The sequence below is a fragment of the Hyposmocoma kahamanoa genome, unplaced genomic scaffold (genome assembly GCF_003589595.1).
Source record: "Hyposmocoma kahamanoa isolate Upper Pololo Valley unplaced genomic scaffold, ASM358959v1 92, whole genome shotgun sequence".
NCBI classification, from domain to species: Eukaryota; Metazoa; Arthropoda; class Insecta; order Lepidoptera; family Cosmopterigidae; genus Hyposmocoma; species Hyposmocoma kahamanoa.
In genome coordinates this window covers 385,504-399,515 of record NW_020654748.1, presented here as the reverse complement: position 1 = coordinate 399,515, position 14,012 = coordinate 385,504, and the positions used below count along the sequence as shown (strand labels likewise).

General features: G+C 35.1%; 1 protein-coding gene across 4 annotated transcripts in view; it reads right to left on the bottom strand.

The window, feature by feature from the left end:
* LOC113236492 (netrin receptor UNC5C-like) overlaps positions 1–14,012 on the bottom strand; it is a 134,320-nt gene that overhangs the window by 19,754 nt on the left and 100,554 nt on the right. For 2 of the 4 annotated variants that reach the window (XM_026472589.1, XM_026472590.1), the window contains exons 6-7: positions 3,490–3,663; positions 2,600–2,647 (exon numbers count right to left, since the gene is read on the bottom strand). In XM_026472589.1, coding sequence (XP_026328374.1) covers positions 2,600–2,647; positions 3,490–3,663 — 222 coding nt within the window. The remainder of the gene's footprint in view (positions 1–2,599; positions 2,648–3,489; positions 3,664–14,012) is intronic. The other 2 variants (XM_026472591.1, XM_026472592.1) reach the window with 1 other exon arrangement.

The window sequence follows — 14,012 nt, the reverse complement described above, 5'->3', positions numbered from 1 at the left end:
ACAGATTTTTATTCGAAAATCGCCTCCAGTGCAATGGAACAAGATACGTCAATAAGTAGCTTGATGTGCTGGCGTGTTTACAATAGGTTTAGTTACACATATAATAATAAGTTTTCAGCAAGGGTCTGTAATTTTAATGTAGAGCTACGGTTACTATGAACCGAATTATAATAAGTAACATACGTAAATATCTGGACAATTAAGTATTGATGCTACAAAATGACAAATAAGAACATATAAATATGTAGTGAACAAAATGACACTATGTAAATTTTAAGACTTTCGTGGTTATTCACTAAATGATTATTATATATTTTATATACACTAATATCAGGTTTCTTACCACGGTATGACTTCTTTTTATTTGCACGCTCCATGGTCACGGGTTGACTGAACGGCGGCAGATGACAGCTTTAAGAGCAGACATATCTGTCTGCCCTCTTGCGCTTTCGACGACTACCTTCATCGCGATTTGTTGTGGCGTTACCATTGTCACGCACTTTTTTCACACAAACCACACTCACTGCGTCCACACGTGAAACTGATCGAGGTGTTTTTGTTTTTATTACTGTACGAACTAAGAATCGGATTCCATGTACTGGACAGTTTAAAACCATCATCATGGTTAAATGTTTTATACTTCGTGATCTCGATGGCTTCTCATACCAACTGTGGTATGTAGTGACGTTCTGTCGAGAGTACCTGGGGGCTATGCAACTCGATCCAGTGGTTAGTGTCAGTCTGTGTGTTTTTTACTGCTCCGATGTGTTCCTTCTTACGATCGACAATTCTTCGTTTAGTCAACTGATATACCAGCTCCCACAACTGCAGTTCACTTTATAGACACCCGGTGTTTGTAAAGGAAGGTGGTCTTTTGGTGAACGTAATATTTTTCCTTTTCCGTAACCAAAATAGGAGTGAAAAAAGTGAGTGACAATGGTAACACCACAACAAATCGCGATGAAGGTAGTTATCTACAGCGCAAGAGGGTAGACAGATATGTCTGCTCTTAAAGCTGTCATCTGCCGCCGTCCAGTCAAACCGTGACCATGGAGCGTGCAACCGTTCCAAAATAACGGGAAAATAAAAAGATGTCATACCGTGGTAAGAAACCTGATATTAGTGACAATCGTAAAATGACAGTACACTTAACAATGTCACATAATTCAGTTTCGCAATGTTGAGATCATTCCCAGAATGTAACATTCCAGCATAACAACGCCTGACTCAGCCTGGTACGGTTTGCCAAATAATTGAACTGTGTGTCACTCATACAAAATGCGGTAAATTTCAATAAAAATTATCTCTAAGGCACTTCTTTAAAAAAAATTGTACATTGTCACAGTTATTAACTTCACGTTTTATATTACACGCCTGTCCAGTTGCAGTGCTACCCAGAGCTTTATAAAAATACGTCACTCTTAGACAAGTTGACAAGATCCTCGTAATAATTTATGTAATTTCACCAGTGTCCAGCGTCTTTCTCATTAGGTGGCAATGCTTCCTTGTACCAATTCTTGAGTGATTAAAGTACAATAATTACTGAAATCTTCTAAAATTGAACTTTTATTACCAGACTAACGTTATACTTGGTTGGACCTAGGACCGAACCCTGTGGAACGCCCGACAGACGGATTGACGATAGCTAGTAAATCAGCAATCTAATATAAACGGAGATGCTACTGCCTATCTTTGAGATTTATTTATTACAATCACTTTGTCTGAAACTTACTCGAAAATGGTTTAGTTTCTAACTTTTGGAATTAAGGAGAATTAAAGGTAGCATTCGATGATGTTGAAGTTATGTCCGACAACATAAAGTCAGTTGGAAGGACATTCGGTAAGTATTAAAAACATTTTTATGACTTTTGTGAAGATACACTCGTCACATAAAATGTCACTTGTTTGAATATTTCATGTAGGGATTTCGAGCACGTGTCCTTTATGATCATTATTTTATTGTCTTTGACTTTATGCGCTTTTGTTAGTGCCGGTTTCTTTACGAAGAAGTTATAAGTAGTAAAAGAAATGTTATTTACTTTCAGTAAGCATTATGACTGTGATGTTTTCACTTTGAAGACTTCTTAAGAAATTCGTTTTATTATAACATATGACAATTCTATTGACGTCACAATGATATTTGATGTCATAATAATCTCCTTTTTTTATTACATTATTGTCATTAATTCTTGTATCTAGCAAAATATGATCTGTAGCGATGGCGCCATATTGGCTCCAAGGCGAAACGAAGAATTTTAAAGTAGAATCCGGGTTTCAACATAAAAAAATCTTTAATTTTCGAACGAAACATTCTGTTTTACTTTGGTGTTATCATTTGATTAAAAATTTATATCATTCCATAGGTAATAAAATCGGTTTTAAGTCCTCTTCTCAGAAAGCAATGGGAGACATTTTTCTGAATAGGTGGAATGAAAAATGTATTTGCTCATAGCTCTGTTTGTCAAGCAAACAGAGTTATAAGGCAAAAAATATTCTTTACAAATCCTATCAATCTACGTTCTGTCATATTTATAATTTAATGACTGTTCTGTTTTCGAAATTTTATTAACTAGAATCTCTCACTGATTACCATACTTACCAATTAACAATTGCTGCGTATTATCAAAGTCCAAATCCTTAAATCCATCTTCATTGTAAGCATTAACAAGAGAATTTACCATTAAATAACACTTTTCGAAAAACCTTAAGGGTATAATATATAGGAGTCTATTAAAAATAAAATACGATGACATTAAAATATAAAACGAGAGCTCATTAGTAGGAATTGTATAATGTTACCGACTCACCAAAGTTTGGGATGATTTATGATAGAATTAGGTAATCGGGAATAAAGTAATGGAGAAGAGAAATTTAATTTTAAAAATTTTGTGAGTAAGGAAAAAATAGGCAGGTTTTAGAAAAAATATATATTGTCTTAGAAGACGATTCTTGATTGTAATGTTGTTTATTAACAATTATATCCCATTTATTCGTAATAGTGAGTGATTATCACAAAGAAAGACAGAGAGAGAGATCGGAATCATTTGAAATATCGTGCTGGAGGCGAATGGATAAAATAAAATGGATTACGAAGATATCAAATAAGGAAGTTTTATAAAGGGTTAGGGAAGAAAATGAAGAAATCTTTTAAATACAGTGTAAAATAGAAGGGGGGAATCGTTTGGACATGTGTTGCATAATGATGAATTTGTGACAATTATAATTGAAGAGACGATAGAAGGAAAAAGAAAGAGGGGAAGACCAAGAATGACGTATAGTGAACAAATACAGAAGAACATCAAAGTGAGTAGCTATATAAAGGTCAAGGAGCTGACTATGAACCATGAAGAGTGGAGGAGGCTATACCAATAAGAGCCTGGCTCTATATATATCTGATAGTAGGATGTGCACTATTGTACAATCCTTAATTGTTTTTTATTTAACAATAACCTACAAAACACAAGTTTCACATCGAAGGAGATCACTTACCATTCTGACATGGTACGCAATCAGCGGTCCTTTGTACTGCTTGTCCTTGGCATTGAGCACCTCCGTTTAGGGGATGAGGGTCGGTACAAGTGCGCGTTCTACGCTGGCCGACTGTAACGCGGCTATTGCAGCGACAGTGGGTCCAAGGACCCCAAGAACTCCAGCCGCCGTTTACTGTAAGGAAGGAGATTTGCTAAATCGTTAAGGATATACAGGGCCTACAACATATAAAATTAAATTGATAAAATTGAGATAAAAAAGAAATAATAAACGTCTCCTTATAAAAAAAAAACATAAGCCTATTTGAATTCATGAAGTCCGTACAAATTGTTAGAGAAATTCGGGAAGATTAAGAAAAAGGCACAGAAAATTTGACTTTATGTTAATGACAAAGTAATGAAGCAATAGGCGCCTTCATTTTGAAACCGTGAAACTCGTTTTCAAAGCCATTAGAAGAAAAAAATTCTTTTGAAACTAAATTGTTAATTTAATTCGATTCGGTGTCAAAGTCGTTATTACTCTTGTTTTAGTTGAAATTCTTTTGGTGAATTAAGACTTCTTTTGTTTCTATCTCTTGATGTATTTAATATATTCTATTGAAGATGGATTTATTAATATATAGGACCTTGACGTAGATAACAATAATTTCTTTTCAGAAGAGTGATAAGTTAGGTACCTTGAGATTTGGCGTTCAAATTACTACCATGTTGCGTCCGTTCTTGAGCTTTCAAAGATTTCTCGCGAACTTCGTCATTCTTTAATTACAGAATTATAAAAAACCAAGCTGCATACTTTTGAATAACCTCTACTAAGTTTCTATATAGGAGATACTATATTTTAGTATGAAAGTAATATCTCTTTATAATATCTTGCAACCATAGGCTTTCAAATATAATTCAGAAATATGACGTTCTCCACGCGACGAGTTGCCACATCATGCCATTTGGTCGCCATATTTTATATCGAGGCGCTGTCATAACTTTTTATTATGTAATTGGGAAACAGGTTTCCCTGAGACGTATATTTCATCATCATCATACTCTCCTATATATCAGCCTCCCGTAGTCTGTGTTACTCACCGTGATCCACCTCATTTTGGAGACTATTCGTTTATTGGTTTACTACATCTGTAGTAGCATGAGAACTCTTTGTGAAAGAGTTCAGGATAGTACTGCCACCTTATCTGTTTCTGCCGTCAAGCTGTAATGTCAGCATTACTGTGTTCCGGTTTTGAAGGGTAAGGGTGCTGGTGAAATTACAGGCACATGGAAATTGTCTACGTATGTCTCAATGTGCAGTGGCAGTGCGCATCAGATATTTGCGATTTAAAGCTCTGAGTGGCACTGCATCTATTATGGACAGGCGTGTAGCTGAGGTACCAACAGCCGCATGACTTGTGCGTTCCGTCACTTGATATAAAAAAAATCTGTATGTCATGCACAGCTTTGTTATCCGATTTTCTATGTCCTGAACCTAATTTCGTCATTGGCTTTCGGAATTCGGAAGTTGGTCTATAAGTTTGATGTTGAGCTTGACACGATCCATGGCGCTTTGTGCAACATTCTGTACAGATTTCTGTCTGTAAGTCATAATGGACAGAACATATTGATTGATCGGTCTTTAGATACTGGAGTATTAATCGAAATCATCCAGATTATCGAAAGCAGCCTATCCGAATTGTAAGCGTTTTTTGATATCCTTTAGCTGATAGCCTTTACCAAGAGATAGAATATGCCCAAGACAAGTTTTACATAATAGTTTTACACAAGACAAGACATTAGTCAGCTATTGCTACGTAACTTTTTTAAAAGAGGTAGAGCCAACAAAGCTTTTGAGTTTTTGTGCTATGCTAGTAAAACGTGCAAGTCAAACAAGGTTCACAACCGTTGCAAAACCGTGTTAAGTACCTACCCGCAGTGATCTAGCGTGACGGACTATGGACTACTCTTTCTAGCAGAGGAATATATAATTATAATGGGTTATCATAGGTGCATCGTTGGTAACAAACTATAATTAGTTGTTTCCAGAAGTCGGCTACCAAGAAGAGCCTCATTTTCTATATAGGACAAATTATAGGTTTAACGCATTCCGAGAAAGTATTAGACTATCAATTGTAGGGATCGGCTGCACGCTACTTTGCGTGCCCTAACTTCCATGACCTAAACGATGTAGCTAGAATGCTAGGATTTACCTAAAGCCGCTTCTCATTTGAGGACGAAACGCGGTAAAATTGTACTCTACCCATTATAATTCGTATTGTTTTGACAATATAATATCATCTACGTAGAACTGACACTATTATAGTTTTCCTTTAAAGATTCGCTATTGAAATATCAAAACCTGCACCTAATATGTTTTTACATATCGCACCCTTAATAATAAAGTCACGAAATTAAAAAACTTAAAATTTGGGGAAACAAACAAAAATCCTCCAAATCTAACTAAATTCCATTGATATTAAATAAGATATATTCGTTTGATATTATACGATATTTTTTTAAGTTTTATTACGTTACTTTTCAAAAATGCTTCTTGAACTGACACTTTATTAGAGAGCATTTATATAAGCCGACAACAATTCATTACATGTTTTTTTTAAGTAATTGGCAAGCATTCCTTTCAAATTTTGCTTTTATGATTTGATTTGATTGTGACAAATGATATGAAATATCAAGTGACAAAGCAATTTATGATGCTTGCAAGTCGTAACGCCTTCAGATATACGGTTATTTTAATAAGTACCATATGAACTTGGTTCATGGTCATTGTCATGTCTGTAACAATGTAAAAGTCTAGGCGGTTCGCCGCCAATCGCTCTATAACGCGTGTGTACCTACCGCAAATGCATCAACACACTTGTGTGTTATTGCAATTGAACGGTGTTGGTTCCTATGTAATTGCGGTTTTGCTTATATTAAATAGTAGACACATGGCTAGTTTAAAAAGTTACAGTGTCGTGCTTTTTGTTATAATAAAAAATACCATAACAATTATCGTCGTCAATAGTGTAGTGTCTTTATCGACGTTATGTAATGTAGGTTAAATTTTTTTTCTAAGCTGAGAAACTTCACCTCTAAATCAAATATTTACAAGCCAAATGAATCTTTGAAATTTTGTCTACGATACAGTTATCTTACAGTATATATTGGTAAATTTACGTGTCAGTGGGCCGGATATATCTCTGCTGATGGCCAATGGAGCAGATTTTGTTGTGGAGTGGCGACCACGTCAAGGAAAACGTAATGTAGGACGCCCTGCGGCAAGATGTAGCGAATGACTTGAGAAAGATTACCAGCAGCGGCTGGATGCGGGCGGCACAAGACCGGGAGAGTTGGCATTCTCGGGAACAAGCTTATATCCAGCAGTGGATGCGTGTAAGGCTACACGCATCACACACACACACGCACAGCACACTACTTACACTGTAAGCTAATGATCACTTATCTTACATCTGAATATATTAAACGTTTATTTGAAACGAATTCTGAATTAAAATTACTACCCATATGCCAAAATTTTGTGTTTTAAAATTAACATTAAGTAATTGCTTATTTAAACCTAATTTTCATGTTGTAAAATATAATCTGCATCGTATTCTGAAATTGCAGTTAATAGCAGATCATTTGTAATGGATAAAATATGTTTCAATTTACCACATGTCGTCCGAATTAGGGTATCTTTCGGCACATCTGTTTCTACACAGATTTTTTTTATAAAAAAATATGGGTTCGCGTCTGACCACAATCTGAACTTGAGTGAAAATGAAGTTGATGAATGAAGCTTAACTCGGGAAGTGTCTATGGCTTGCACTGTATGGTTAACGGACAGACGGAGGCAGACTGACCGGCGATCGGACCGTGTAGGTACTTTTATTTAGCTGATTATGTTATTTCATGTGAACGACTTAACGAGACTGATCAAGTGAAAGCCTCGATTTGGAGTCTCAGTCTTGATGATAAAACCCTGAGGCTGTGACCACAGAAACATAGATTCAGACATCATGTTCCATATTTTGGCTTTGCCACTTCTTTTTAAAGCCTTGGATTCTTAATAGAAGTAATTGTAAAACTTGATTATTTTATGCTATCAAGTGACGGAACGAATAAGTTATGCATCTGATAGAAAGCAACACACCTGCTCATTGCCACTCACTTATAAAACGCAATGTTCTGAGGGACTCTGTCACATCTGTCAAAGTTGACAAGTCACTTGTGCCTCTAGTTTCAACACGACCTGCACACAGCAGCGGTAAGTAGAAATAATTATGTGTATCCTAACCTACTACAATGGTTAAATAGAGGTTGAAGACTTAATCCCTTAACGCATAAATAACTACATGCTGGTATGTGATGAATATATCACTTAGCGCTCTTCCGTTAGATAAATCTTATTGTAACTTTTATGAGTTGAATTCATCCTTTAGCTGTTCTGTACAGTACCACCAACTTAATAATGACGAGGAAAGAAGAAATGAACGGACGCCATTACGTTGAGAAACGCCAAATCTGTCAGCTGATTTGATGATAAGCAACGTATCGTAAGCACCACTTTTATTAATAATAAATTTTTTTTTGAGTCTGCACACGTCAATGGATACAAAGATGTATAAAATTAGACCTAGAGGGCAAACGAAAATAAATCGCACGGGCGCAAAAAACCGTAAAGGTTTTTCAATGTCAATTCTCAGTTGGGCCGTGGGAGGGGAACAAAAAATATTCGAGATGTCGTGCAAGAACGAAACAAAAACGTTAAAGACATCGCAGGAGTTAATTAAGTTGAATTTTTTATAATGTTTGAAGAACCTTTGGGGTGTGTGTTGAGTGTGTCACGTTTGTTGGTATTGAAAACAATAGTAGCTTATAGTTAGTTGTTTTAAGAGATATGAAAGATAAACACATGGCTAAAACCCCAATACAAAACAGTGCACTCCAAAAAGCGAAACCATCTGTAAGGTAAGTACTCGTCGAGACCAATAATTGTTGTGAATATTTGACGGGTTGGATAGTCTGTAGACGGTCCTGGTTTCAGTAGCAGATCAAGGTTACCGTATTATTGTTATGTCATCTGATTTCCATGGTATATCAAATTTCAAGTCGTTGGTTAACGTGCCCGCTACATTCGAGCCAAGCGGCATGTCGCGAACTGATGGCAAACGCCCGGATGGAATGACTCTTATCCCTTGGAGTATAGCCCGGGTATTGGTGTGGGACGTCACGTGTGCCAGTGTGAGCAAGAGCGCTGGCTTAGCAACTAAGCTGGCGGAAAGATTAAAAAGTAATAAGTACCGGGACCTCGGCTTATATACAGCCTTTGGAGTCCAAACCCTTGGCCCGTGGGGTGCCGATGCCCTTAATATGTACATAATCCAAAAAAAAAAATGCACTGTCTGGGAAACCTAACGGCCGGCAGCTACCTTGCCCAACGCATTAGCTTAGCCATACGAAGAGGGAACGCTGCCAGCATCTTGGGTACCTTGCCGCGGGGATCCAATTTTATTCATATAATTTATTCCTAGATTTACTTTCCAGTACTTAAGCTTTTATTATACCTTACCTGTATATTGCTCCTCATTGTCTAATAAAAACAAATTTCAAGTTACTGGCACAAATGGAAATAAAATAAATATTCATTTTACGATTGAGATCCTTACATTACTAACTGGGAAAAGAGATGATGATCTTTAAACAGCTGAACAGATGTTCGTCATATATAGCTAAGAACCATCCTGATTGAATTAGTCTCAAAAAAAAAAGTTTAAGATCAGTCCAGCCATTTGGGAGCTAAGATACAACAGTCAGTCAGATAGATATACTGATATAAGTTCTAAGGTGATATGACACAGATATAAGTTTTGAGCAAAGTAAGTTAAGGAAGGGTACGTTAAAGATGCTGGTGAAATTGCAGGCACATGGGACTCATCAACTTATGTCTCAGGGTAACGAGCGCGGTGGCAGTTCCATTCAGTTCTTTGCAATTTCAAGTTCTGAGTAACACTGCAACTGCTACGGACCGGTGTGTTGCTAGTCACCAGGCGCACGACTTGTTGACAACGATAACAGCTGAATTTCAAAGCAATTTCGCCACGGTTTAAGTTAACTGATTCAAACGGGCCTTAAAGCACGTAAAAGAGTAATGAGAACAAAACATAGTGGTCATTGAATGTTGTTTGGAAGAGCTTATAAATATTTCTACCACTATATCACAGTATATTATTGTAAATATAATGTGATAGTAGTTCAAATCCTATAACTTATAAAGTTAACATTTGGGAACATTTAGTAGTAGTATCTTTCACTTCCGGTGAAGTCAAATTGAAGTCCCTAGTCCGCATTGAGCGTGGAGAACTATGGATACATGTCATAATTCATCTAATAAAAACAAAAAGATCTTTCTAAACTTAGAACCGTTAATAGAAGCTATTGACAGCGCATCAATCAGAAATATGTTGTTGCATAGAAGCCGTATGGTGCAGTAAAGAATCTGCAATGTCCATTCTAGAAAAGCTTTATTACCGGTACGTAACGTTTAAATTTGGAAACTTTTTGTGAAACTATTCTAAACAAGAATCAATTTAACCAATAATATTAAACAATCTTCATCAAAGTGGAAGAACATTCGATTAATATTAACAGTGCTTTATTATGTTAATAACAAACCCGCAGCTAATGGGCCAATCAATTTCTATCGGGAAGAAAACGCCGAAATTAATACCACGGGTGGTCTGAATCGAACGACCGTTTCTTGCATTTATATTGATTTAATATTAGTTTCGGGCGTAAAATGTAATTCGGTCAAATTATTTGTGGATTTATGAATTCGATTTTTTATAATTATGTGTTTTCTAAATACTGTATAAAGTGATTTTAAAAATACAATTCTTAAGCTTAACATTCAATCATCGTCAAGCCAAGTTGTACAAAATCGATTTTAAAACTATAAATTTGAACACTGTTTAAATTATAATATGGTGCGATTAAAACAAAAATACAGTGTTTTATCTAAAAGTATCTTACAGTATAAATAATTGACATTGTGGAAATAACAGTAAAATTGACTGTAAATGAGGTTTGGCCAATGCAATATAAATAGTAACGAAAAAGAAACCGCGCAAAAGTAAATTGCAATTTGAAATTTTAAGACACTGTTGAAAAAGGAAATGCCAAAATAAATTACAATTATTCAAATTCGATATCAAGTTCTGAAATTAAGTCAAATTAATAATTGGATTAGCCAGTAAATAAATAACAAAATTAGAATCTTGTATGAATTAAAAAAAAAACATATCCATATAAATAAAAAATCGGACCACACGCGACGGCGATATTATTTATGATGCGATATTTAAATAATTTAATGATATTGGTCCGTATGCAAAATAGTTTTAAAGTGTAGAGAATTACTTACTATTTTCAATATATATAGTGTGCTGTAGGCAGGAGAAAAGCGCTTTGAAGATGATATTTAATTATAGTCGCGATGCCTACTGTATTGCGGATCAAGAGAAACATAATAAACTGGTGTTACATCAAAGCTTTAACACACATCCTATAACTGAGAAATAGTATGAGGAAATTCTACATTGGGAGTTCAAAAGTGCGATAAATTTATAACTTGTCATGCTTGCCTTGGTTTCTCTAAAGTACTTTCAAAACTGATACTAAACAAGGCTTCTCCAGGGCACTATTCCTGTTCCTAAGTTATATTAAATTCATGGTTTGTATTCAAAGACATTCCAAATATGGTTACAGAAACCAATGTCAAAAACACAACAATTCAAAAAAGTACCTCAGAAAACGCAGCAGAGCACAATGACAAAACACCCACTCATGTCGTCACTAAAGAACATTAAAGCAAGCTATTGTTACAATTACAAGATATAAATACCATTGTTGCGAACGCCCACAACTTATTCTTTATAACACGTAATTGCCCAATTTGCACCTAAGCACCAACGTTATTGTGAGGTGTAATGGAAGAAGAAATTTAAGGACCTAAGTTCATGTCGAAAATAAAATATAAGGAAATGGTGTATGTAGTAAGTACCAGATGAGAAGTTATTTACAAAAACAAATTAAAAAAAAAAAATCAAGTGCGTTTTTATACAAGAATGGAACACCCTTCATATTGTAGTGAACAGCAGCAGTTGCTATAAATCTTTCTGTGTTTTATATAGTCTTTTTTATCACTTTAGTTTGAGATTGAAGCTTCGTGCTTTTTTATTTGTCATTGTTTTGATCTCGTGCACATTTTATACTTTTACGTGTCCTAATAAACTGTAACTATATTTTCTTTGTACTTCCCATTCCTCTTTAGCACCCGGATCCCATTTTTATGATTCGATGCAATTATGGCAGAAAAAAGAGATGCAGACGGTAACAGCTGAATTTCGAAAGGATATTGCTACGTTTTACGCTATAGTCTTTTTCGGTACCTATATTGATTCTAGAGATTACTTTGATATACGGCTTAAAGTTAATGTACGATGAAAAGATAATGCAAGATTGTGCCTCACTATTAAAATGTGCATATCGTGTACAAAGATTACTAAAACTTATACAAAAATTCTAATTCTCAGTTATCAAATAAACGTACTTTAAACTTCTAGAAGCTTCCAGAAATCATGTTTTTGCAACAATTCCGAAAGTATGTCAGAAATTATAAATTTAAAAGTACATAGTACACAGGTGCCAAAACATTTGTGTATGCTACAATTTTCTCTTTGGTTCATACGTTTATGATAATCCTGGCATTACATTTCACTTATACTATCAAGATTTATATCACTTTAGCCAATGTAGTGAAAAATCTCAATTCCTATATTTGAGTTATAATTAAGATTATTTTTACTTACCAAAAACTGTGATGATAGACAGTCATTATTATGTACAACATTGTTGCTAAACTTTTCGAAAAGGACTAGCCCAAAGTGCTTTGGGTATATAGAGATATACAGAGAAAGTATCGATCTCATTGTTAAACCTTTTATTTACGTATTTATTAATTATGAGAGTTACAAATTGCATGAAAGTAATGCGCTTTACAACATTGTAACCAAAAGTACATTGTAAAAGGCTTATTTCAATGAAATCAACTGAACAGTAACAAAAGCTAAAAAAAAGCTACTAAGAAAAATCTAAGAGTGTTCATAACAAATTTGTAATTTATGCGCATTGAATATCTCAATGTGTTAAAACAGTTACTGGAGCCTGCATATACTCAGCGTAAACAGTACATCAATCTAACAGACTTATATTGAACTAAACATAGAATCACATTTGTAATTGAGGCCATCAATTCAATACATTTTATGACACCAGTGCCAATTAGAGGCGGGATTTACGCAAGAAATGTGAATACTACCAACTTATTATGGAACTACCATACAACACAGGATACTATAGACTTATTACACGTAAATGTTATATTAGCTCAAATGAATGTAAATGATAAATCCAAAGACGTAAATGTTTATGAGCACATGAAACCCAACGATAAAATGGGTTTAGTTATTAGTTCTTGCTTAGTCCATTGTTGATTTGTAGGAGATTGGATCGAGTTATAAAATTGGTTGCACAAGGGAGTGGCTGACACAATAAAGTCCAGGAAGGTAAACATATAATTGCATAGCATTGTTTTTGAACTATATGAAATTAGATTTCTGAGTTGAAGAAATTACTCATTTTTTCTTAATTGTTAAAAAATTATTTAGAAAAAAAAATTGGCAAAGACATAAAAAGGGCATTTGACATTTTGGGCTTTGGACCGTTCTTATCGTAAGCAGTATAAAGTTGAATTTAAACCTTAACCCTTCGTGTGGCAAATTCCCGCTCCTGGACGTTAGGCAAATACCTTCATTTGGCGCTGCCATTTTGCAAATTTAGGTATATCTGGCAGGGACTTAACTCACCAAATGTGTTAAGCTAACAGATGGCATTGCAGAAAACTTTTTTGGTGTAGAAATAAAGTTACGTTGTAAGTCAAGCTTGAGTTAAAGAATTTCCTCGTTGCCGGTGTCCTCGTCCATGTACCGAGAGCTACAGGAGGTCGATACTAGGGAAACTGCCACGGAGCTGACTGTAAGATTCTCTGCCAAGGATGTGGCTACTGTCGTGAAGATAATGGTTAGAAGTACGTCCCCAGCCCAAGCAGCACACCCATATCTAAATATATGGGTAGTTCTTAAATAGAGTTTAAAAAATATTTTTTCAATTTTTTTATTTATTTTTGTAATTTTTGAATGCTTTTTGATAGACTATTCAACAAAGTTTTTTTTAAAGTATGTTGTCGAGCTTAATGATCCCTGGAAGGGGGTGAAAAAGGGGTGAAATTGTACGGTTTGGACATTTGGTGGCATGGTTTGGACTAGTAGAGGCATGGTTTAGATAACTCATGTCACGGTTTGGACTATTATCGGCATGGTTCGGATATCACATGACACGGTTGCGACATTTTTATAATAAAATATAGCTTGTTTAAAAAAAACTATTCTCTTCGACCTACCAAATAAAAAAATTTTATACTGA